This window comes from Gouania willdenowi, chromosome 12 (assembly GCF_900634775.1).
Source record: "Gouania willdenowi chromosome 12, fGouWil2.1, whole genome shotgun sequence".
NCBI lineage: Eukaryota > Metazoa > Chordata > Actinopteri > Blenniiformes > Gobiesocidae > Gouania > Gouania willdenowi.
In genome coordinates, this window is record NC_041055.1 from 21271882 (window position 1) to 21298813 (window position 26932).

Consider the following 26932-nt stretch of genomic DNA (forward strand, 5'->3'; position numbering starts at 1 on the left):
CAACTGAAAAAAACCAACCGAGATTTAAGACTTTTCCGTCAGTAATAAAGTCTACTATTCGAGGGTGAACATTCTCTCCGTGTGTGAGGATGAAGTGTGAACTGAAAGGATCGATGAGAGAAAAAAAAAAAAAAAAAAATATATAGTTCATCTTGGAATGTGAGCCTGGTTTTATTCCAAGGCTCATTGAAGCCAGATCTTGGGATTTTTTTTTTTTTAAATTAAAACCGTGGCAGATCTCCATTAGTGGACCTTCTGCAGAGGGGGGGGGGGGCGCGTCTCACATGGTCACCTTGGCAACCTGGTCCTCCAGTCTGGCGATGCGGCGGTCCTGAAGGATGACGCGGTCCCTGAGTGACTTGAACTCTCGGAGTACTTCTTCCAGTTTGTCTTCAATTTTCTGGTTGAAAAACAAAAAGGGGGCGGAGTTTAGAGAATCCTTGCCAGGGTTGGGGTCAATTATACTTGTTATTGTGTAATTGGCAATTAAATAAATTATGGCGTAATTATAATTGGAATCGTAATTGAAGAAATATGTTGCTGTTGTAATCGTATTTGAGTTCAGATAATTGACTTTGTAAATGTAATTGGCATAAACATTCTATAAAAACTGCCATTTACATTGTAATTAAATGCAGGGGAACCATGTTACAGTTCTATGGTGTACACATAGGCCTATGAAGTAAATTATAATTATTAAAATACGTTTCATATCTAGTTTACCTGTCAGTTCTGTTGAGGATCATTTTACCATAAAAAAATTAAAATTAAAATATGCCCACAACAAAAATATTGATACCAATATTTTCATTAATTAGGAAGCCTAACAAAGAGAAACAAATTGGACGATAGATATTTGTTTTTAGTGTATTTTACAGCTGATTTAAGACATTAGTCAAACTGACCCGTTAACATAAGATGCTAACAGAAAGCTAACAGAGTGGAAGGTTACGCTTTTATGGACATATTTATTAAAGGCTCAGTAATTGTGGTTAATTGTATTTGAACTTTATTAATTGAGAATGTCATTGGTTTTAGGGGAACAATTATAATTGAAAAATATGCAGGTCACCATAATTGTAATTGAAGCAATTCCAGTGACCAGCATTTTTTCCAATTACAATTAAATTACATTTATTTTTTATCCTCAGAAAGTCAATTACAAATACCTTCTCAATTACTAAAGTTAAATTACAATCACAATTACTGAGCCAAAAATAAATAACCTAATAAATCTTATGATAATAGGTCCTAAATCAGCTGTAAAATACACTAAAGACTGATATATATCATCTAATTTCTTTTCTATCTATTGGTTTCTTTGGTAGGGTTCCTAATCAATAAAAAAATTTGTTGAGGGCATTTGAACCTTATTTGCATCGGCATAGCCCTCGATTTCATTTTTTTTTTATGGTAAAATGTGGGAAAGCTTGATATGAAACATATTTTAATAACTGTTAACTACATATGTGCAGAACTGAAACATGGTTCCCCAGTTTTGCATTATATTGACCATTTTTCAAGTCCATTATCTAAACTCAATTACAATTTAATTACAACAGCAACAGATTTTAAATTATAGTTACAATTATTATTATTATTTATGTTTTTTATCATTTTTAAAAAAAATAAATATATTACAGTGACATTTATAATTATAATCACGCCATAAGTGTAATTAATCATCAGTTATGCGATTACAATAATAATTGACACCAACCCTGATCCTGGCCAAAAAGAATGAGGAGTTGGAAAAACTGAATTTTTCAACATTTTTCCTGCTGTGGCTGTGAACACTGACCCAAATACCAAAGTAAAAGCAGCAGATTCTCCACTCATGTTCCAATCATAATAATCAAGTGAACAATGCAGTCCGAGTGTTAACAGAACCCAAACGTCCCTAAGTTTACTTTACAGAGCCACGTAGTCAAAAATAAAGTCTCCAACACTCACTATTGAGGGCTGTGGCGCCGTGTGTTTCTGGACGGTGGGGATGGTTTCTGCTTTCGGGGCCGGTTTGCTCTCCAGAACGTTTGTTTTCACCACCTTCAGGTCGCGGCTCTTTGTAGAGACGTAACCGTCCTTTAGCGAGACGAGGATGGGGCCGCCATTCTTTCCGACGAACCACTCCTCCGCCTCCAGGGCGGGGTCGGGGCCGGCTGTGTCCGGGTACAGGTCGTCTTGGAACAGATCCGACTGGGCGGGAAGCAAAGGGCAAAGGTCAGGAGAGGAGGAAGATATAAGAGAAGGGTTTGGGAAATGGTTAAATGAGCGTAAACACTTACCTTACGTGGGACTGTCATGATGATTGGTTCACATTTTCTCTCGTGTAACTTGTAAAACCTGCAGAGATACAGTAAATTATTGTTCACATTGGCATTTCTCATCTATTTTTCAAGTAATTTGCTTTTAAAATCAAATGCAAAGTTACTGTAAATAATAATTATTATATAAGATGCAAGCACACAAAAAGACAGACAGAGGCCATCGGGACTAGAACCCATAATAACGCCTGTCAGTCACTCCAGCCTTTGATTATTATGGTACGAGGGTAGGGCTGGGTGATATGGACCAAAACTCATATTGCGATATTATTTCTCAAAAAGGTGATAGACAAAATCTCAATATTTTTAACTCAATAAAGTCTTACCATAAAGACAATTCTGGGTTAAATTTGCTGATGCTAAATGCCACACACGCTCATTTATCAACAAGCTGCACAATATGTGCCACTTTTGGCTTTTTCGCCTCAAGGGACAGCACGTTCGAGTGAGTTCTGTAGTGTGGCTTGTTTAGTGGAAGGTCTGGGTGAGGACGCTCTCAATAATCCATCTAACTGTGCTTTTCATGCTGTAGCATCGACTCCTAAAATTTGTATTTTAATACAAAATAAGCTATACTTATATATATATATATATATGTTTTAAAAAGTCATATTCAATATTGTAATTTTCTATAAAGCAAAAATAGAAAACTTGATATATTTTGAATTTTGATATATTGCACAGGCCTATACGAGATGGTTCATTTGTAATCTAAATTTGTGGTAGGGGTGTCCCGATACAACTCTTTCACTACCGATATGATGCCGATATTGCAGCTTGGAGTATTGCCCGATACCAATATCCATCCGATACGATCTCGGCATGAATCATACATACTTTTATTGCATATCTTGTAGTGTGGAACGTTAGAAAATGGACGTTACTCAAACACAGAACAATATTTAGAAACAGTAGGGATGAGAAAAACTGACCCATTTATTATTAACCAATTGGTTACATACATTTGAACATAAACACAATGACACTTTACAATTGAATAAAACAAAAAACGATTAAAAAGACTGAAAAATAACCTCAATAAATCCATTTGGAGATTTTAGATGCAGGCCGATACTCATTTCTCATTCTTCTGATATCTAACCGATATCACTTATTAATATCACATTGATTCGGGACTAGGGGTATCCCGATTCGATATCCATATCAGCGTGAAAACGAATATCGGATATCTGATTCAAATTTCCATTTTTTTTTTTTTGCAATTCATTATTCATTTATTTTATTCAATTATAGAATATTGTAGACATTATGTTGATGGTTAAAATGAATGTAACCAACTGGTTAATAATAAATGGGTCCGTTTTTCCTCATACCTACTGTTGCTATTGTTCTTTGTTTGAGTAACATCATTTGATCAAGCCTTTTCTAACATTACACACTATAAAATAAATCATTCTAAAAAAAATTTAATTAAAGAAAAAAAAAAGTATGTATGGCTCATGCTGATATCGTATTGGATCAATATAGGTATCGGCCAAATACGCAAGGCTGCAATATCGGTATCATATTGGAAATGAAAAAGTTGTATCGGGACACTCTTACTTTGTAGTTTGTACTTTACTTTTTAGGCTTCTTCAATTACACACATTACATGCAAAACAACTAATCAAAACAAATTTCAGAATCAATATAATACAGTGTTTCTCAAGCTTTAGTGAGACGTGATTAAGCACACATTCATACTGTTTTTATACTTTTCTTCCAATCATCTGTGCTACCTACTGCCACCTGTTGGCTTGGAGTAATGTGTGCATTACTGTGGATGCTGGAGGTGTGACCGCTTTCTATAGACCCCTTAATGGCCCACGTCACGAGAAACACCGCTGGCTAAAGCATAGATCTATATACAACCACTAACACGCAAGTGGGATTCGCCAGCGTAGCTCTACGGTGGCCATCTTACCTCAGATAAGATCTGACGCGCTCCATGGTAGCTGTTGGAAGGTGAGTGATCAGCTTAAACAAAAATACCCTTAACTCCATAAAATATTGATGGATTTACAAACGATTTGCCTTATTACAAACCTTATTATATGTAGGTATGACATAGGATGCTTGTACATGTTGAAATTGCCGCTTGCCATTAGAAAATTGGATGAAAATTGAGCAAGTTAGGGTTATTTAAATGGCCCATGTTAAGCTAAATTCACTTTTCTGTGCTTTAAACATTATAAAAGTTCTACATGGGCTTCATACACATGCCTAAAGTGTTTTTTTCATTGATTCCATAAATCGTTAGTTAGAGGGTGATTCGCTCCAAACACCTCGCTCCAATTTGATGACACGTTCCCACTTTGATGACGAATTTGACGCGGCACTGAGCTGGAGAAGCCGCGCCTCCAGGAAGCTCTCTGCCGTGATTGACATGTAAACAGACACGCCCACGAAGGTGAGCATTTCAGCGTCCTTCACACAGCGCTATGTATGTACAGTATTTTCTACAGTCTATGTATGTACTGGCAAACGCCCCGCCCCCACGCTCTGTCTCATGTTCATAAAGCAGCATGAGCTCAACTACGGCGTGGGTGGGAGGAGGGCGGGCCGTCCTCCGCCCCTACGTCACAGTGCGGGGAGGAGGAAGTCAGTGTCCCGTCTATAGACACGCCCACTCATGAATGTGCATAAGTAGGATGCAAATCAGCCTGTTTGTGTCGAGTTGCTCAGAAAGTGACTTTTCAGAGGCTAAAACTCTGGAAAACAGACGAGTTTGGGAAAATAAACCTCAAATACTATGTTTCTGTGGTTCTTAGAACAAATGGAGATGACATGGGACCTTTAAATGGTCCATGCACCATTGACATCGATGTAATGAGTGGGGCTAGCTGTCTGAGGTTAGATGGCTCCCCATTGTCTAGCAGCGCGGGTAAGTCATCTATCATGGTTTGCCTCCAGGTTAAGCTCCGCCCAACGAAATACGTCACCATGTTTACAAACAATGAAATGATCTATGAGGAAAATTGCAGTATTCTAACATTTGGACCAATTAACACGAATAGGAAAGTTTTTCACAGCCCAGCTGATGATCTACTACAGTACATACTGTAAGTACATGTTCTCTAATGCACTGCAATGACTAAGTACATGACATTTGTCTGGAAAATAGACGAGTCAACCAACAGGATGATCATCACTCATTATAGAACTGGTTCTGCTCATGAAATCCTGACCAACTGCTGTGTTTCTAAGATGTTTGGCTATGTGATTCTTCAGATGAAGTCCTGATGTGGTCATAAAATCATCCAATAACTCATTAGATGACTCAAATGACTTGATTCATTATTACCTTGCAATTTCACATTTGTTGACATCCAGACCTCTTTTGGGCATGTATCCCATTCCCCGCTGTGGCTCCTTGGTGGAAAAAGTGCTGAGGTAGTGAACAAACGGTGCCTCGTCAGTGATTTCAAAGTAGCGGATGCTGCTGTCGCCCTGACGACACAAACACGATGACAGTGAGCTTTAACACGGGAACCCAAGCGAGGAAGTTTGACCTACGTTTCGTTTAAGGTTTGCTCACCTTCCCGCACAGGTAGACGACATTGGTGTCAGGATCGTAAAAGGGAAGAAGGACTCCATTACTGGTGTCCATCTCCTGAACGCAGATGGGCTCGTCCATGTTGTCCTTCAGAAAAATAACATCAGGACATTTAGAAAAACATAACAGCTTTAATAGAAGGAGATGCTTATTGATTTTAATAAAAAAGTAAATAATAAAAGGTTAGCTCATGGTGAGTTTGGTGATTACTGTTTACATTCTGCTGCTGAGATACCTTTGATACTTGCTTGTATATCTTTATTTTCCTATGTTATTTACATATTCATAAAAGGGCTTAACACTAGACTTGGCTACGTTATTTCGTTCTGTACATGTTCACATACTGTAAGTGCGAATGACAAATAAAAAATCCTTGAATCTTAGAAAAGTGTTTTTGGTTGACATTTTATGCCAAACTCATGTAATGAATGCTTAGGAATGTGGGAGGATTTTATATTAGAAAAATTAAAAGATTTAAATTTCAAATTTTAAAAATAAAATAAATAAAAAATACATTTAAATTTTTTTTTTTTCAATTATAAAAAAATATTATGAGGGTGCAAGTCAAACCACATTTAATAATATTAAACTAATATTCAGTACACAACATATTTATAAGAGAGAACTATGTGTTATTAGATGTATTGATCTATGAGGCCTACAGTAAATCTACCTGAAAAATAAAGTTTTAGTCTTCAGCAGCTTAAATGATTGAATGTGATAGTTTAAACAAGGATATTTGAGGCCAAGAGTGTCTGCTCAAAACTTATGGCCCTTGGGCACATGTAGTTGATGACCTCTACTAGACAAGATAGCGTTGTTGGAGCGTTTCAAATTAAAATCATTAAAAAAATTAAATAAAACCGTAAAAAAGTATTGATCTTTTCTTCAAGTCAAACCACATTCAATAATATTAAACTAATATTCAATAAACAATACCATTATAAGAGAGAACTGTGTGTTGTTTGCAACTAAATGAACAAATGTGTATACGTGAAATGTATGTCCAAGATAATATACACTTTGATGTAAGCTGAGTGAGTACTATGTATTATTCTATGCTTTCCTTATTAAAAAATGTGTAGGGATACATCAAAGCAATCAGTAGATGCCTCTGAGGAAGACTGACAGTTGGCAGTCGAAACATGTGAGGAGATCAAAGTATGGTAAATTTCAATGTAAATTTCTTGAAAAAAATGAATATGAATATGAAGTTCCTGAATAAATGAAACCTTAACATATTGGTTCCAGTGAGATTCATTTTGTCTTCTTTCTTCACATATTATTTCAAAAACTAAGACAAAATAAACTTGCGAGAATTATGAGTTTTTAAAGAAATGTAGGACCTAGGTTCCCAAAGTGGGTACACAAATTCATAGTCATAGAGGGTACGTGAATAAAAATGTAAAACACTGACGCTAATGATAATGCTAGGTTAAAGCTAATACTAGGTCATTATTAATGCTAGGTAATGTTATTGCTAGGTTAATGCTATTGCTAACTAATGCTAGGTTAACGTGAATGCTAGGTTAATGCTATTGCTATGCTGATGATAATGCTAGGTTATTGTTATTACTAACTAATGCTACAGTAGGTTAATGTTAATGCTATTGCTAGGCTAATGATAATGCTTGGTTAAAGCTAATACTAGGTCAATATTAAGGCTAGGTAATGCTATTGCTATGCTAATGATAATGCTAGGTTAAAGCTAATACTAAGTCAATATTAATGGTAGGCTAATGCTAATGCTTGGTTAATGTTATTGCTATACTAATGTTAATGATGATGCTAGGTTAATGCTATTGCTAGGCTAATCCTAATGCTAGATAATGCTAATGGTAGCTAATGCCAAGAATGATAAGCTATTACTAACGAATGCTAGGTTATAGCTATTACTAACTAATGCTAGGTTATTGTTAATGCTATTGCTAGGCTAATGATAATGCTTGGTTAAAGCTAATACTAGGTCAATATTAATGCTAGGTAATGCTATTGCTATGCTAATGATAATGCTAGTTTAAAGCTAATACTAAGTCAATATTAATGGTAGGCTAATGCTAATGCTAGGTTAATGTTATTGCTATACTAATGTTAATGATGATGCTAGGTTAATGCTATTGCTAGGCTAATCCTAATGCTAGATAGTGCTAATGGTAGCTAATGCCAAGAATGATAAGCTAATGCAGTGCGGCGCAGGCCAACATCTGCATCCTCATTTGTATTTATCATTAATATTTTATATTATTCCTCAACAGAATAGGTAAAATTCACTCTAGGGCTGCATTGTTTGACATACTGTACATACATTATTATATATTTTTAGTTTGCAGGAGTAGGGGGTACATGGCTTCAGGTAAATTGTCTTGGGGGTACAGGACTGTGAAAGGTTGGGGATCACTAATCTAACAGTGTTGCCCTCTAGTGGAGTGCAACGCCTGCAGATCCTAAAAATAGGTGAAACCTTTAGTGAAAAAGAAGCTGATGAAGTACCAAACGATTCCAGTGTGTGCGTGATGATGTGTCTGTGTGGAATGAGTGGGAGCCAACAGTGACATACAGATTTCCACAGAGCTAGCTGGCGCTCGCTCATGCGGCTGAATCCGGTGGTGAAAATGTTTCCATCTGCTAAAAAGATGGCTCTCATTGGCCGGGCCCCCTCGTGTGCTTTGTCCTTCTCCTAAAAACAGTAACACAGTCATTATGATGGAAGCTGGTGACAGTAGTAGATTAAAACCCCAAATCCCCCTCACTCAGAGATTTCACTCACCGTCACAATCTTCTTTTTACGGGGATCGATGACTCGGACCTTTTTGTCCTTGCAAGCGGTGCACAGCAGGCTGCCGTTACGGCTCCAGCTGACACTGAAGATAACATCGGGGTGCATGTCCTCCAGGTGGATCATGGCCTGTCCCGTGCCCACATTCCAGATGATGATCTGGTTGTCGCACCCTAAAATGGACAGGCTAGATTTCAGCACATGCACATGCTTTGTGTGTGTTTATTTTCAGTGCTGCAGGATCTATAATAATAATAATAATAATAATAATAATAGATTTAGTTTATAATTAACTTTTCATTCTACTGTAACTGCCCTGATGTGTGGACAGAAGGCACAACCACAGGGCAGGGTTGGGGTCAATTATAATTGTAATCACAGAATTTATAATTCATTACAATTGTGATGTCATTATAATTGTAATTGTAACTGGAAACATCTGTTGCTGTTGATGTAATCATAAATGAATTGTAATTGAGTTCATATAATTTACATTGTATTTGCAATTGCATTGGAAATTCTATAAAAGCTGTCATTTACAGTTTCATTAAACTTGGGTATCATATTGCAGTTCTATGGCTTATACATTAATAATTAACAATTACTAAATCAGAATCAGAATTCCTTTATTAAACCCAGGGGGAAATTGCTTATCTTACAGCCACAGGAAAAAAAAAAAAACCACAAATAAAAGAATAAAAATGTTGACAAAGACAAAAGAAGGAATAAACAATAAGTAAGTGTATAATTAAGTAAAAGACTGTTAAAAATAGGGATCAGATACACACACATTACAGTTGTAGAAAATAAAGTAGGAAGTAGGACAGATAATACTAATAATAATAATAATAATACAAATTATATACAAATATGATACAGATATTTCCAAAAAACTAATAAAAATATACAAATATGATTGAGATAATTACAACAGTCAAGCTATGAGGTTACAGTGAGGAATTATACCACAGGCAATGTATTTCCCTTGAGGATCAATATACCAATGAAACCATTTAAAGTCAGTCAAAGATCACCTGCGCTGAGTAGAACGTTTCGAGCCGTTGGATGCCAAGAGACGATGCCGACCCTTTTAGAGTGACCCTCCAACACAACCACGGGCACTGACATAGGAGTCTCCAGACCGTTCTCAGGGATCTGCCAGACCTGAGGGAAAAAAACACAGACAGTGGCCCTCGTTTAACAACTGTTTGTATGTTCAGACGTGAGCGTACAACGTGTGTTTGACCAGATTCACGCAAGCTTCGGTATTTATTAGATCTGACGTGAGCGTCAGACACACATTCAGAAGAGATCAAAACGGATGATTAAAATAAATTGAACAAAATAAAATAAAATACATACACTGACACCACTTTTTTGGTTTTCCTTTAACGGACGACTGTATAACCTCACTAATAAACTCTGCTACCAAGCAGGAGTGCATAGGTTCACCCAGTATAATATAATGTTGAGATTAAGGTAGAAATTTTTAATATGAACTCAAAATACAATATCGTGATAAAAGTCCAAGGCGTGGATGGGCAACTCTATCACATCGGGGGCCACAAAACTGTGATTATATCTGATCAGAGGGCCACTTATCAACATTTATGTCAGCATTTAGAATACTGATTGATCTGAGCAATTCATTTTTTTTTTTAGTCATTTTGTGTATTTTTGCTGTAATTTTGTGTGTTTTTCTGTCACTTTCTGCATTTATTTGTAGTTATGCACTTTTGGGGTCACTTTATGTTGTTTTCTGTATTTTCCTGTGATTTTGTTGTAGTTTGTGTGCCTTTGGACCTATTCTGTAATGTGTGGTTGTTTTTTGTGTTTTTGTAGTCACCCCCGGTGCTATTGGTACAGTTACCGAAGTACAAGTATGTAGCGTCTTGGGGTTAGATTAAGGATTAGGTTTAGATTATAACTCAATTTCGCAACAATTTTTAGGGTAAGTGTTAGTTTTAGGGTAAGGTTTAGTCTTAGTCACATGACCTAAACTGGCCAATGAGGGGCGCTGCGTACGGATAGAATGTCGGTATATTGATACGGCCACCGTATGGATAGCCACTGCCTTTTGTGCAAGTGGTTGTTGTGTATTTTTGCAGTTTTTGTGTACTTTGTACATTTCGCTGTCAATTTGTCTGTTTTGGGAGTTATTTTGTGTTTTATGTTGGGCTTTAAATTCCTTCCAAATTAGATCGAGGGTCACATGTGGCCCCCCTGGGCCGCCAGTTGCCCATGTCTGGTCTGAGGTTGGCTAATAAAGTCAAATCTACGGAAGCTGATTATGACTTTTATCACGATATTGTATTTTGAGTTCATTTTCAAAATTTCGACATCATATTTCAACTTTAATCTCAACATTTGGACTTTATTCTTGATTTGCCCAAAATCCTTTTTTCTCCATCAAAATTGGCCCTAATCCTCTCCCGTAGTGATCACAAACATCCCATTTGGTCTTTTGCTGAGGACAAAAAGTCGACCGGAGGGTCTCATGATGAACCAGAAAATCAAAGCCGTCCTCACCATGACGGTGCAGTCCTCTGAGCCACTGGCGATGACCAGGTCGTTGTGAGGACACCAGTCGATGTCCAGCACTGGGCCCGTGTGTCCACATACTGTTGGGTAGACCTTGTCAATACGTCCAGTCTGAAGACAAACACAAAGAGCGTAAAACAGAAGATTTGGGGACAGAAACCTAACTGTACACTTCAGTGTGTGTTTGAGGTGGGATGACATCACGTCACGTGGCTCACCTTCTGCAGAGGCAGGACGAGGAAGGCCCCTCCTCCGCTGGCGTCGATGATGATGGCCACAAACCTGGGGTTGACGGCACAGAAGGAGCTGTCCCACGTGACCCGGGACACGCGGATGTCATCGTAGCACTGGTCGTTCCTCACCGCTTGGCCAAACACGTGGCGGAACTTGCTCTGTCGCACAACTCGCCGCAACATATCTGAGGAGAGACATCAGCCAATAGCGAAGGAGGAGCTGAGTGGAGAGAATCCAAACGTTTGGCACCAACACTGCAGATTTGTTGCGCGTGAATGTTGGGTTTTCCAACTGCTGCATCATTTCCTGTGAACTCACCACAGATGGACTGTTGCAACTCCAATATTCTTCACCTGATCTACACAAATCTAAATCAGACCCTAAAAGTCCTATTAATGCTACATAAGAATATGTTTAAAAGGCAATCGATGCTGATTCTCAGCTAAAACGTACCAAAAGTGGCAGAGTTTTCATGCTGAGTAATATTTCCCTACATTTCCTCCAACAAAGGCACCATTTATCTGTCGATTGGAGGATCAATATTGTAGAACAAGCAAATATGCAACTTTTTAGTCTCGTTTTTAGCTTAAAGAGAAGCTTTTTGTTGCAGACAACAGTCACTGTGTGCAAGGTTTGCATCTTAACTTTAAGTAGTGTTAATAGAAGTGAAACAGAATGAAGTCACCCTAGACCTATAGAAACTATAGAAACTGATCCGTCAGAATGAAGTCAGCTTATCACAGTGAACACATATTAATGCAATTACAAGTGTGCATGGATCACAGATTTTATTTTGAACATCGTTTTAGGGATGTCCCAATGCAACTTTTTCACTTCCGATATGAAATCGATATTGCAGCCTTGCATGTTGGTCGATACCGATATCGATCTGATATGATATCAGCACGAATCATCCATAATTTTATTACTTAAATTGTAGTGTGGAATGTTAGAAAAGGCTTGATTATTAAAAAAAAACAGACTCATTTATTATAAACCAATGGATTACATAAAATTAACCTTATTAAAATATTCTAAGATTGAATAAAATAAATTAAAAAATAAAGTAGGAGATATTGAAAGAATTAAAAAAAAAAAATTAAAAAAACACTATATAATATATCAGAGATTTTAGATGCAGTCCGATGAAATTTGATATTCATTTTCTGGTCGATATCGGACCGATATCTCATATCAGTATCGGATTGGGACATCTCTACATCTTTTATTGTTTTCTCTTTCCTTACAGAGTTTTTTTTGTTCCTTTTTGTGTTTCTCTCTTGTCCCTGTGCGAAGAACAAATAAATAAATGAAATGAAGTTAAGAAACAACATCTAACTCCGCATACAATGGGAGATCCAGTATGTGTGCAACAAAAAATGCTAACTGCACATGCAGACACGAGGAACCTGAAGCCACACAATATGTTCAAGGTCCAGTTGTTTTTAATTATAGCTTTAAACACGATTTTATTCTTCTCAGATTCCTTCATGTGAAATGTCATCATTTTACACCAATTTAAAGGCCTTTTGAAGACTTTGAGAATCTAAAAGGAGGCGTTAGACATGCAAGTAAATATGAATTGACAAATGCTAAAGGTCAGGTACACGTAGAGCTGGGCAATATGGACCAAAACTCATACTGTATATCAATATTATTTTTCAAATAGGTGATATACAACATAAATCTCAAGATTTTTAATTTAAATAAAGTCAGACCAGAAAAAAAAACAATTCTGGGTCAGATTTGCTGATGCAAAATGCCACACAGGCTCATTTACTAACAAACCGCTGCACAATATGTTCCTCCTCTAAAGGACAGCACGTGTGAGTGCGTTCTGTAGTGTGACTTGTTTAGGGGAAGGTCTGGGTTAGAACCCACTCTGGAATCCATCGAACTGAGCTTTACATGCTGCTCTGAGAAGTAGTGAAAGCAGCGACTCCTAAAACAAGTATTTTAAGACAAAATAAGCTATGAAATAGAAATATATCGACATCGGCGATATTGTGATTATTGATATCGCCAAAAATAGAAATCACGATATAGCTTGAATCTCGATATATTGCCCAGGCCTAGCTCACAGCTGAACAGAACACTGTGTTCCCTCAGTCGATGGTGGAGTTACCTTCAGTCCACACACACACACACACACACACACACACACACACACACACACACACACACACACACACACACACACACACACACACACACACACGATGAAGATGATGGTCTGCTTCGTGCCCTGCAGGTTTTTAATGACCCATGCAGCAACAGTATCTCAGACACTAAGCAGGATGATAATGATGCTGCTGGTGGTGATGACATCACTTCCGGTTAAAGCAGGTATTCAGATCAATGCTGGGATGCTGTGGTTCTCGATCTGATCTGTAATCTGGTACTATGTAACTCCAGCTTCAGCCATTCCTCCTCCTCCTCATCATCATCATCATCACTCTCAGTCTCTGTCATCCAACCACTGCAGCCTCAATCTGAGCCTCGTGGTGGAGCACGAGCTGCTGAGATGCTAGGTCCTCGTGCTGAATGGATGCACATCAATCTCTCCATGTCTTCGATGGAGCTACTTACAAACAATGGCTTCTGGCTAATGGCAGCAAACAGCCCGGAAGTAGTTTAAAAAATATGTATAAATAAATAAATAAAAAAGCATCCCAAAACCGGACTGTTGTGTCATTTCTATCCAACACGGAAAGAAAACAAAAAAACACGCTAACTAACTTAGCCATGCTTGCTAGGCTAACCGCTACTGAATCAATGGGCTGCATGTGTGAATGAATGTGTGTTCGTGTTTGGATGCGCACACACACCAGATGTGAACGACACAAAGATACCACTAATTTTTTTTGCATCACAAGAAAAAAAAGCACACGAGACGAACATTATAAATGAAAAAGAAACGATTGTTGAATATGGAAAGCACGAGCAGAGCTCATGTTTAATCACAAAGCCAGAGCAGCTGTGCCGCTAGTGTTGTGGAGCTACTGGTAGCCCAGTTAACTGGTGACTGACTTCCGGGTTTTTAAATCGTCTTTATGAGTTTGAACGAAGTTAATAATGACCGTATTCAGTTCCTTCAAATTAAATGTAAAAAAAAAAGTATTAATTTACCAAATTCTAAGACATGAATGAACAAAACATTTTGATACACAAAATCAAATAATTATTTTATTTATGTGTTGTTTTTTTATTAGAAAAATATGCTTTAAAAAACAATATATTGTTATAATTTGAAAAATAAATTTAGTATTTTTTTTTTTTTTTCCAAAAACTGCAACAAGACAACACTAAACATTTTAGATGATCAATAACTTTCCACAGGAACAGAAAAGAAAACTGTACTGGAAAACCAAAATGACACAAACTTCATAAAACCACTGAATAAACTAAACGTAATACATGTATGAGCAAGATAAAAATCAATATAAGCCAAATAGAAACTCACTGTAGTAAAGAAGCTATGGAGACAAACATGACTAATGTTTGGAATAAAAATGTATAGAATTTAGAATTAAGGGGAAAAACAGGAAAATTGTTCAATGTCATTCTTTACTTTTCCAGAATTCTGTGGTGATTGGCATTGTATAGATTTGACTCCATAAACAGATTTTAAAAATTACAGTATCATGGGTGAGAATATAAAAAATAATTAAACCTTTTTATTAATACGGGTAGTGAAAAAATGTAATAATGCATTCTTCGCAATTTTATTATTAAGGATTTTGAATTGATTATGAAAAAAGCAATAATCAATTTTTGGCAATTTAACAATGTGATACAAAGTGAGTCCTCCTAATTTGAACATTTCAATTACACTACACAATATTAAAGGTGCTTTAAGGTATTAGTCAAAAGAGATGTCAAATAATTCAGCAGCGGTGACTGTAATAAGTCAGTAATAATTTAAAATCGATATATAATAACTGGAATCAAATTGAAAAGGGAAATCGGGCTGATTAAATACCTCTCTTTGATTTCCATATAATTAATTTAAAAAATTTAAAAATCCTCCATTAAACTTGATCAGATAAAATAAATTTATATATATATATATATATATATATATATATATATATATATATATATATATATACATAAAAAAGAAACACGCTTTTGTAGTGAGTTGATTTCTGTTTTGAAACATCTGCTGTAACCAGTGGCAACCGCAGACTCAACCGGAAGTCGAGTCATCCGTATCCAAGGGGCACCGATAACGCCGTAACACCAGCAGAGGTTGGTCAGGTCTGCACAGACACCCAAACCATGATCGGGAGTTCGATCAGTTTAAATGTGTTGCTTTAACACACGCACGCACACACACACGCACACGTACACACTCGCGTGCACGCACTGTGCAGCGTGAGACATGCAAAGCCGTATCTGTGGTTGAGCATCACCGGCGTGTCCCCCATCGGTTCCCCGCTAAATGCTAACCCTAGCTGCGGTGGAGCGCTGCCAGCTGACGACAGTGCAGATATTTCCCTTTGCTCTCATCCAGCCTCACTGATGCTGCTACACACAGGCTGTAGCCGTACACGCACACGCACACTCCCAAAGAACCACTCCTTACCTCCTAAATCTACGCAGCGTTTCGCGGCTGATCAATCACAACATGGATGTGGTTTTTTTTTTTTAGGCGCGCCCTTCTCCTGCAGGACGGTGGACCTCCAGCGTCCCGTCCGCACAGACTGATGATGATGAAGATGATGATGATGATGCTGCTGCTGCTGTGTTACGCGCTCACACGCACCGATTCACGGCTATCACAGGTTGGATCAGTGGACGCACACAGCACAGCACAGCATCACCCCCCACCCCCCACCCAGTCTGCTCATCACCTGCAGAACACTAGCGATCTCATCCTGTTAGTTATCACATTCAAAAAGGAGACGTTGACGATCGGACACTGCGCATGCGCACAAGCGACGGTCGGCTTTCCCTTTCTGTGAATGAAGAAGGAGCTCCTTTGAAAAGTGGGCGTCAAGCGGATCCCTTCTTTTCTTTGAGCGCACATCCACTTCTGCTCAATGCTGTAGAACAGGGTTTCTCAAATGGGGGTACGCGTACCCCAAGGGGTGGACTGAGGCAAAAATTCATCCCTGGCATATTCTGTCCAGACCAGCCTACATTATCAGCGACACCTAGAAGCTGTTATTAAGTCAGTGATGCTCAACATGTGGCCTTTTGTCCTGATTTTAATTATTACTCCCCCAGAAAACCTTAAAAGGGGTTTTTTTAACCTATTTATTTTTTTGCCCTTTTAGTTTTTTGGCCACATGTCGTCCAAATACGCTATCCTTTGCCCAATAATTATCACTTGATTCCTTTTCCTCCTACATTTACCTTTTTTTGTTCCACATTTTTGCCCTTTTTCATTATTGTTTGCCACATTTTGCCCTTTAAAGTTACCCTTTGCCATTACATACCACCTGGTTCCTCTTTATTTGCCCATTTTTTGGCCACTCTTGACTGCTTTTAGCCCATTTTAGTCACTTTTCACTCTTTTCTTGCCACTTTAGGACCATTTTTGGCCACCTGTGACCATTTCTGCCTCCACTCTTTCTTAAAAATATCGGCCACTTTGGGTCGACGGCTCACTGGGACGATTAACGGTACGCGGGCGACCGTGGCTCAGGGGTAGACTGGGGTCGTCCAATAACCGAAGGGATAGGGGGTTTGAATCTCGCTCTAGTTCAGTCATTGTCATTGTGTCCTTGAGCAAGGCACTTTACCCACATTTCCTCATGTGAATGTCTTGTGTGAGTGAGAACTGGTGGTGGTCGGAGGGGCCGATGGTGCACTATGGCAGCTTCGCCTCTTTCTGTCTGCCCCTGTGGCTGCAATTGTAGCTTACCACCACCACTGTGTGTGCAGTGAAATCATAATGTACATGAATGTAAAGCGCTTTGAGTGTCTATGATAAAGCGCTATATAAAATCCAATGCATTATTATTATTTATAATGCCAGATAGCCTGTCACCAACCATTCTGAAACTGTGAGCTATTCATAGGTACTGTATAGTCCAATGAGCTAAAAGCACGTCTTAAATACTACATTTTCATGGTTTCACTTCAATTAGAGGGTAAGATAATAAGTTAGAGGAGTAGTAACTTAAAAAGGTAGGAAATGTTAAGAGTTTCAACATGAAACACTTTATTTCTCCTAATTTATGTTTCAACGTCATTAAATTTCATAGAAAATCCACCTTGTGTTTTTACATACCACGGACCATACACTTAAACATTTCTCACAATGTTTCTGTGAAAATAAACATTTAAAAATGGTTAATTTAATATTAAATCTTTATCAGCGGTATTTAACTTCACTGAGTTCAAACTACATCTCTCATACTGCATGTATTTGTGTTTGTCAGTTTGAATCTTGAAAAGTAAATCAGATTTTAAATGGAGCTCAGTGGTGACTAGAGCTCGTGAGGGCCCCTCACATGGTCCATGCGGGCTACATGGTGCCCGTGGACATCGTGTTGGTGACCCCTGCCCTTGAGGTATGCGATGGCACTACAGGGGGTACTTGAGAGAGAGAGAAAGAGAGAGTGGAAAAATAACAAATGAGAGCATTAAAAATATGGGGGTTTATAATGTTTGTCTTTAGTTAAAAATGATAATCATAATATTGACGATGGGAATGATCTTAATTAGAACATGAACTGAAAATACAAGTCTGTTTTGGCCCCACACCAGGCGGGAGATAAATGGAAATGATAAAAATATAGAAATAAATATTCAGGAGGCACTAAATACGGTTTCATTTCACTTATTTACACAATTCGATTCTTTAAATGTGTGTTATCATTCATTCATTCCTTCATTATTGTCTTTTGTTGTTTTTTCACAGTATTCTGAGCAAAATGTTGGGGTACTTGATACAGAAATAAGAGGGAAAATGGGCACTTAAGCCTAAAAACTGAGCACCACTGCTACCCATCCATCCATCCATCCATTCATCCATTCATCTAGCTATGAAGTTGATAGAGTTAACATTCATGGTTTGGACCGTAGGATTGAATGAAAACAAACAAAGAAACAAAATGTGCACGCTCATGGAGAACATGGTAAATCTCTTTCAAATATAGCCTTGGTCAATGAAATCCATTCAAGTAGAAGTTTGTCCCTTTGAATATCTCGGAGTGAAAAACAAGTTATTCATGAATTGAAAATAATATAAACTAAATATGAAGATGTAGATGTGCATTTTGTTTTGTTTCATATTGTTTCTTCTCACGCTCAATCCAACAATAGATGGGCGGTCCCTATTCATACAGCACAGCCACAGCTATTAATTGTTTTTTGTAATGATCATTCAGGTAATTCTGGCATAATGGAGCCACAAGCTTCAGCATGAAAGACAACCCTGCAGTTTATTGCAGAAGCAAGATTAAGGAAACAATTGTTTGTTTCACAAAAAAAAAAAAAAAAAAAATGGAATACAATAAGTTTCTTAATTGATTAAAGTCGGTTGTTCTAATATTTTTTTTCCTAAAAACCTTTTTTGAAAGGCTGAAACCCCAACCCAGGAAAACGTTCAAAATCTCAAACTTAGTCTTGAGTTTTGAACCCCCCCCCCAAAAAATACAGAATTTAAATGCGAGGTATTATTTTATTTGTAATATTCTATATTTATTTATTTATTTATTTATTTATTTATTTATTTATTTATTTTTAAACCAAAAATGTATTGCAGGTAATGATGCTAAATGAGGAGTTTGTTCCCTTTTACTCTCAATGATCTTCAATCAATAAAGCAAGAATTGGTTTAGCTTGAGAATAAAAAGGAATTTCCAAAGGTAAACAGGTGAAACGTACATATAATATGATTAATTATTGATAGGTATATAATGAATAGGTATATATGAATATGAATATTGTGAGTCAATGACTTTCATCACATGATATTTAAAAAAAAAAAAAAAAAAGGGGCATCATAAAGTTTGCATCAACTTGATGATAGAAATTGAAATTTGAAATTATACAAAGGACTACAAAACACTTAAATACAAATAGTAGTATATTCTGACACTTTAAATAACAGAATACATTTTTATCATTTTTCTCTTTGAAATTTCAAAGTGAGGGTATAGGATATACATATGTGGTATCTTTTAATGCGCTCAAACCTTTTTTTTTAACAGAAAAAATGCAGTTAGACAGAAATCTATGTCAGTGACCCATGTACATTTCAAAATTAAAGCACAGCATATTTTTCTTGTCTAAACAAATGCTCATGGTCACTGAAAATGCTTCAAAGAAATATTTTAATATGTTGTGCTCGGAATGATAGTAAATTATAACAAGTGCCCTTTTTCTTGCCCTATAGTGGTGCAGTTCTCATCAAAGTGTGAATCTTGCCTTCCACCTTAAAATTAGCTGCAATAGTTTATATCTTCCTGTAACTCTGAATAGAGTAAGCAGCACGGACAACGGATGTGCTGCTTTTAAAACGTAAATATAACCATGAAGAAGATACTTATGATCCGACATGTCTTGTGCACCTTGTAAGGGTTTTTAGTAAGGCCATTAGTAGCCAGTCATTTTTGGAATCTGGGGTTTATTTGTACCAGCAGGCTCCCTTTTCTGCCACAAGTTATGCTTTAAACAGATTGTGGGGCGCACATATCATTTTGGTGATGATATAGCCTTGAACGTGGAAATCAGACAATGTGTTTTCAAAAATGTAGTTACCCTTCTTTGGAGGCGGTTGCACTTCTGCTGGTCTGTCTTTGGATTTCTTGGGCACATCAAAAGCATCTTTCATTTGGGACACTTTGAGACTTGAACTCTGCTCTGCTACTCCAACGTGATCTTTGGGCTTGTCAGGTATGACCCTTTTGGAGTGTCGCTGCATCTGGTTTTTTTCCTTTACAATTACTGAGACAGGCTTGTAAGAGCCCACTTCATTGTTATCATTTTGAAGAAGTGTATCTCTGGAGCACCTGAAGCTTTCATCGCATACTTGTGTGCAAAATCTTTCAGAATGAAGCTCAGGGTATGTTTCTCCTACACCCGAACAGCCTAGTTTAGGTCTTTGGTTTTCATTTTCTGGTATTTCTTCATTGATGTGATGATTCTCCAGCAACACAAATGGATGCTGAGGCTTTTGTGTAACAGGAGGAGGAGGAGGAGGAGGAGGAGGAGGAGGAGGAGGAGTTGAGCATTTGTATCTGGAACGTCTCTCAAGGAAAACCCTTCTCTGCAACATGTCCAAGTTTAGCATCTCTTCTTCTGGGGACACTTTTGAAATACGATCACAGTAATCATAGTCAATCACCTCTCCATACTGGTCATTCATGTTCTCCAGTGAAAGACGGTCCCAGGGGCTTAGATCAACTGATAGCCGACGGATGTTAGCAGGCATGGCGTAATTCCCCCTTTCATCCCACAGTGTGCACATGTCCTGATTACCTAAGGGGTTACCCAAGAGGTCTTTGTTAAAATGAAAGGTGTGCCTCCTCTTGACCCTCTCATCTGAATGCAGCTGATTTTTACTTCTTCTTTGAACATCTGTTGACAATAATTGTGCAGTTTTAAGTTTTATAAATGGGTTTTTAGGCTTTTTGGGGACAGGTGGGGGTGGGCCCTTGATTTTTGGCTTTTCTTGTGGCATGGAGTCATCACAGGCAATGGGTGTGGCATCTGATGCCATTTTTCTGTTATCAATATCTATTGCCTTTGGGTTGTTTCTTACAGGCATCTGATGAGTCAACGGTGGAGCGGTGACGACAGCAGAAAAGCAAACAAGCTCACTTTCCCTCTTCAAGCCCGCGACCTGTATGTCTCCATAAGCTACCTGGTTTATTGGCAAACTAGCATCAGGGCTTACATCACATTGATCCAGTGGAAAGGAAGAATAATCTTGTTCTTGTGGTGTTACAGAGTGGGAGTTTAGGACACAAGAGCTGGCAACTTTTCCAAAGCCCTGAGGGTCTACTTTTTTGGTTCTAAATGAAAGACTTCCAACTTCTGCTTTAATTCTTTCTGAAACAGCACTAGCAAACCTGGTTATATGAGACTGATCCACCTGTTGTGTTGACATCCTGTAATCTTTTTCATCTCTCGACTCATTTTGCGGTGATTTTTGCTCCTCTTTGACATTATCCACACAACCGTCATTCATTTTTTGCTCACGCTTTCTATTTATTTCTCCAGTTGTCTTGTTGCGTGAACGACCAGCATGGCAGACTTCTTTTAGCTGACAGCTGCTGTCTGTCACTTGACCCATATCCTTCTCGAAACGGGCAGAAGGTGAACCAGTATCGGAAGTGTCTACTTGGATTAAAAACGTGTCAGACAACTTACTGGTGTCCATTTCTTTAGGGGTGTTTCCCAATGGGTGTAAAAGTTCCTCCGTGTTGCAGGTATTGAGTATTTCACCCTTGATTGCTTTTTCATATGATTGGTATGGGTTATCGGTTTTTCTCTTCTTGTCAAAAATAAAACAGTTTTCCACTTCAGATGAGGTCCAAGTACCATCTTTCTCCAGTACAACAAAGTCCTCTTCATTCATGGGAAAGTTTGATCCATGAAAAACCTCTGTATTAGCATCGGTATCTCGTTCCTTCTGATTGGTATCCTCCTCCATGGCTGTAGTTCCAACACGAAGGGCAGCTCGTTTGTCACAGTCTTGACTTCTGTCTAAAGGACGTCTGAATCTGTTTGAACTCTTGGTAGTTTGTGACTGATCCACAGTTGGAGTAGCAAACACCCTGTCACCACCCACACCCGTTCTCCAGCTGTTCACAGGGTGCTCCTGCTGACCCAGAGTCCTGATTGGCTGCCCAGTTTGGAGGTTTGGAAGTGCAGACGTTATAGCTAGATCCCCTTTGCGCTCAGTGGTTATGCTTCTGTCACTGATCGCATTTATCCCACCAACACCCTCAGGGATTGTAAAACTGACATGGTGCTGATATTTGCGCTCAACTTCTTCTGCAATCTCTGGTGGTTGTTTGTCCCCTTCTTGCTCAGAGTTTTCTGAATCGTCGAGGGACGCCTTTTCTTTTTCCAAAACCTTCTCCAGCTTCTGACCCATGATTGTTCTGGCTGAAACAAGACAAAGACAAATGCACTGTGACAATGTCTTTCACTTGCATCCCATCAAATATTTGGCTGTTTCAAATTGCAAATAACTGTTTTCTTTTCTTTGCATATTCTTCTATATTGGTCACACTTGTCCTCTCAGGGCCCATCTGTCTATCTCTCTCTATTCTGTCAGGCAGGAATGCTGCAGAGGCTATAATTAAAGTAGGTTCAACTACTGCCAATGAGTCAGGATGCCAAAACAGAAACAAGACAAGTTAGATAAGAGGTCAGCTGCCAGGTGGCAAGGTCAGACAGAACAAAAATGGTCTTGGATCTGGTGACAAGTATGGGAACCATTTACAGTATAACCAGAGACTCACTGTATTGTTCTTTGAGAATTAAAATGTCTATTTTTCAGTTTGATTTGTGAGTTTAGCGGTTCATCCTGACAAACATGTCCCTTTGTTGAATGTCACATGCTGTCAATTACTCCCTCAGAGACAAGCCATGCATGTGGTGCATGTGCCTCCCCTCAGACTGGCTGGATGTTTGTGTTTGTTTTGGTGACGGGCTCTAAACTAATGCAGACTTAAATACGTGACTGGAGTCACAGATGTTCTGACTTCTAAACCGAATTGTCTGGTCAGTGATTTATGATAGCAGAGACACGACCAATGCCTCGAGGGAGATTGCTACGAGGGGAAAACAGATCAACAGGCTTTAGGTCAATGCAACATGAGGACTGAATGATCCTGGCAAACAAACAAACAAAGAGGAGCCACTGAAATGTCCTTTCATCCACTATGAAACAAAGTTTTTGATTTAAATTGCTGCCTGAGGACAACTACCCCAACCTTAAGGTTCAAGGTTCACATGTTCACAACAACAAAATGGTTGAAATAGTACTTAAAAAGCATAATATTATTGTATCAGATCCAAAATTGGCACATGGTCAGTTAAAAAAAGTTGCTTTTACTGACTTTAAAATTATTATAGCAGGATTTTGAGCTTTTTTCCCCCTCAGTTTCTTACTTGCTTTATTGTTCTTTTAAACAGTGCAACAATACTAACTATTACTTAAGTATATATTTCTTCTGTCAACTCATCCTGAAGACCCAAATCTTCAATTTATGTTGTATGTTTGCAATGACAATACCTATTTTGGTGTGTACGTGAGACTCATCTTAAACAATTAGCTTGATTTACAATACCAAACTCTTGAAATGACATTGTAAACACATTGAGCTAAACTGTGTCAGAGTGACTGGAAAGGTAAACCTTGAAAAAAAATATTGAAAAGAAAACAAATAACTGAATGTAGCTTGACGCTATCTTTAAGGATAATTCTGAAGAAACGACACAATGGCAGCAACATTTTTTTATGATGTTGATTCAGCAATCACATTATTTTAGTTCTGAGTGGGAAATGAAAGTCATTGCATACAAAAACCTTTAAGCTGCATTTTACACTTCTCTGTTCATGTAGAAAATAACGTCTTACCTTCAATTCTCCTCCCGCTGTTCAACCACTGACCACAATAGTAATATGGAGGTATCTAAAAACACATTTTCTCCAACAGGCAGAATGTGATGATGTTGATGCTCACTGGAGCTTCTCCTGCTCAATGTTCAGTAAATCAGCGAGCTCAGCTTCAGCGGTCACCTGCCTCGTCATGATGTCTGAATAATTTCATTTACCTAATCCAATACAGCTGAACTTTGCTCGATTGGGTCGAAAACAAAAGCAAGAACATTGTTGATCATTGAATACATTTTAAAATGAGAGAGAAGTTTGAAGTTGAAAGCAAGTTCTGTCGCTTCATGTATTTATGTAAGTATTATGCAAATAAACATGAGTCGATGCATGCAAATATGCAGGAAACCATTTATTTTCATGATAAACCTGGGAATGGACACCGTTATAACAAAACGTTTAAAAAAGTGCAAACACATGAACATTGGCGATACACAGTACGATACAAATAAGTAAACAAAAGAACAATGACCTAAAACTAACGTAATGTTTTCCTCTCGCTTCAAACTCACATGCTCTAGAATCTCTGTGTGCTCCATAAATACACTCAGCAAAGACCACTCACTCCTTTCCTTAAATTACTACAGGCTCGCCTCCAATTCTAAAGAATGATTGCCATTTTTAAAGCTTACTGCTGCAATAAATAAACTGTTTTTGCTGCTTGGTATTAATGTTGACCACAGCTAGAGTTGTGGAATAACCACAATAAATTACCAGTAACTAGTCAACCCAAGCTTCATCTTTACTCTTAATAATGATAAGTTAAGAACAAATACTTCAGAATGGTGAAGTAAAATACACCTAGCCTGTAATTTATTGCACTGAACTCATTCCAGCTAAGATTAATGAACCAATGCAATGATCACAGGTTCCAACAACGTCCAACAAACCCAGGTTTAATATGGAATATTTATAATATGGAAGTCTTTTGGGTGTATGGGATGGTTTTGATCAAGTAAGAGATAAAGCAAAAAAAATAAGAAATAATGAGCCTAACCTTATTCCAAACCCAGAAGCTATTATTAAATCTTATCTTTCAGATTTCAAATCAAATTTAATGTATTTAAACCTGATTGCTCCCTAGTGTCACATAATCTGAGGTCTGAGATTATATTTCAGTTCCTAAAGTGTACGAGCTGTTGACATTTGTTTAAAAGTAAGTTCAAGGTGAAACAACAAGGATAATGTAGGTCATTTAAGCTAGCCTAGTTTAGCGCACAGCTTTAAAATAGTTAGCTATGGTAAGCTAGGCATTTTCATAAGGACAAAATAAGAACGATTCAGGCAGGTGAGGTTTAGCACACAGCTTTAAAATAGCATGGTAGGCGCTGTATTTTTATTTAAGTTTGTTGTTGGATAACTTTTGTGCATAGCATATTTAAAAAATAAATTAAGCCAACTAATATAAACTTTCTCACCCTGGGACCCACATTTTGCCTCGACCCATTTTTTAAATTTGTTTTTTAATTCAACCAACCAAATTTAGTTTTTTTTCAAAGATAGCTGTTGAAAACATGCATATATAGTCTTTTTTAAAACATAAATCTTTATATTTTGCTGCGAAACATGCTTTTCACAGCATGCCTGTCAAAAGAAAAGTTTCCTTCAAAATAAAAGACGTCACACATGACAGACATTAAATGTATTTATTTTTTCTTTTGGCCAGCTTTCTGCAACCCACTCAGTGCAGATTTGCAACCCACTTTTGGGTCCCGACCCACCAGTTGAGAATCCCTGAACTAAGATATGATGAGCCAAAGCTCATGTTACTTTTATTACTTCATGTGTCCTTTTGCTAAACTTTGCAAGTTTTTTTTTTTTTTAGACCTTTATTTTCAAAATATATTATAGCATTTAGAAAGATATATCAGTGAAATAATTATATACATATATATATATATATATATATATATATATATATATATATTTTTTTTTTTCGCTGACAAACACTTTCATGTGTTTACTTCAACGACCATGTGAAGGAAGAAACATGTGAGGGAGAATCTACTAAGTGGAGTTAAACCTGCAACTCCTTCAGATTCAGTTAAAGAGAGAAAAATCAAACAGAGGAGTCATTGTTTGTATAACGTTTCTACTGTAATGCAATCAAAGGAAACAAATAAAATAAAAATGTGCACATGGAACATTGTGGAGAGCATTCATTCTTTGCACAGTTTTCATTTCTCATGAAAAGCTCTATGGGATTTTAAACCTCACAGTAAACAAGCATGTGTTCTTCCTGCAAACAAGCAGCAGCACAGCCAGCGTGCTAAGCTAACACACAAACCAAACAGAGAACCTGTAAGTGACACCTTGGGCACAGCAACATTAGACCGGAGGCATGATGTCAAGTTGTCTACCGGGTGAGAACAGAGTTTAAATTAATCCATTTCTCATCTTCTTTACTGTATTAATAGATTTAATGTGTGTCAGTGCAGGCTGTGAGTGGATAATAAAGTTTGTGCTTTAATCCTAAATCTGTGTATTGTGTGCATTTAGACCAGGGGACCCTAATTTCTTTTCATTGAAGGGCCAAAAATGAATTGCAGTGTAGAAAATTAAACATTCATGTTCCAGTGTATGAAATTAAATATACTAATAATAACTGTGCAAAATAAACACAAAGTCGTGAGGTTGAAATTGAAAAAAAAAAAAAAAAATTGTGTTTCATGGTATAAAATGATGAAACATCTAAATCAGTAATTCTCAACCATGGGGCTGCGACCCTTTCTTGGGCCACGGGTGCCAACTACTGGGCCGCAAAAAAACTTTCAGTTCCGCACCTGTGGGCCTCGAGGGCCGCGGAACCACAATGAGGCAGTGAGGCATCGTTCAGTTTTTGAACGCTCCAATAAGCAGCAGCAGAAGAAGAAGACAGGTGCAAACGTTTGGCTGAAGTTATAGAAACTTTTTAA

At 37.7% G+C, this 26932-nt stretch overlaps 1 protein-coding gene across 2 annotated transcripts; it reads right to left on the minus strand.

Moving 5' to 3' along the window:
• Positions 1-205: 205 nt before the first annotated feature.
• coro1cb (coronin, actin binding protein, 1Cb) lies at positions 206-24103 on the minus strand. Of its 2 annotated transcripts, XM_028462345.1 has the most exons (12): positions 23985-24103; positions 20150-22504; positions 11416-11615; positions 11186-11308; positions 9691-9820; positions 8648-8829; positions 8438-8557; positions 5863-5967; positions 5629-5774; positions 2286-2343; positions 1954-2196; positions 206-400 (listed from the first exon to the last, which is right to left on the minus strand). In XM_028462345.1, exons 2-12 carry the CDS (start codon positions 22491-22493, stop codon positions 281-283), a joined length of 3771 nt encoding a protein of 1256 aa, XP_028318146.1. In that variant the 5' UTR covers positions 22494-22504; positions 23985-24103; the 3' UTR covers positions 206-280. The 2 variants fall into 2 exon arrangements, with proteins under 2 accessions (XP_028318146.1, XP_028318147.1); XM_028462346.1 differs by lacking the exons at positions 20150-22504; positions 23985-24103 and adding an exon at positions 16020-16257 and having other exon boundaries at positions 281-400.
• Positions 24104-26932: the final 2829 nt, after the last annotated feature.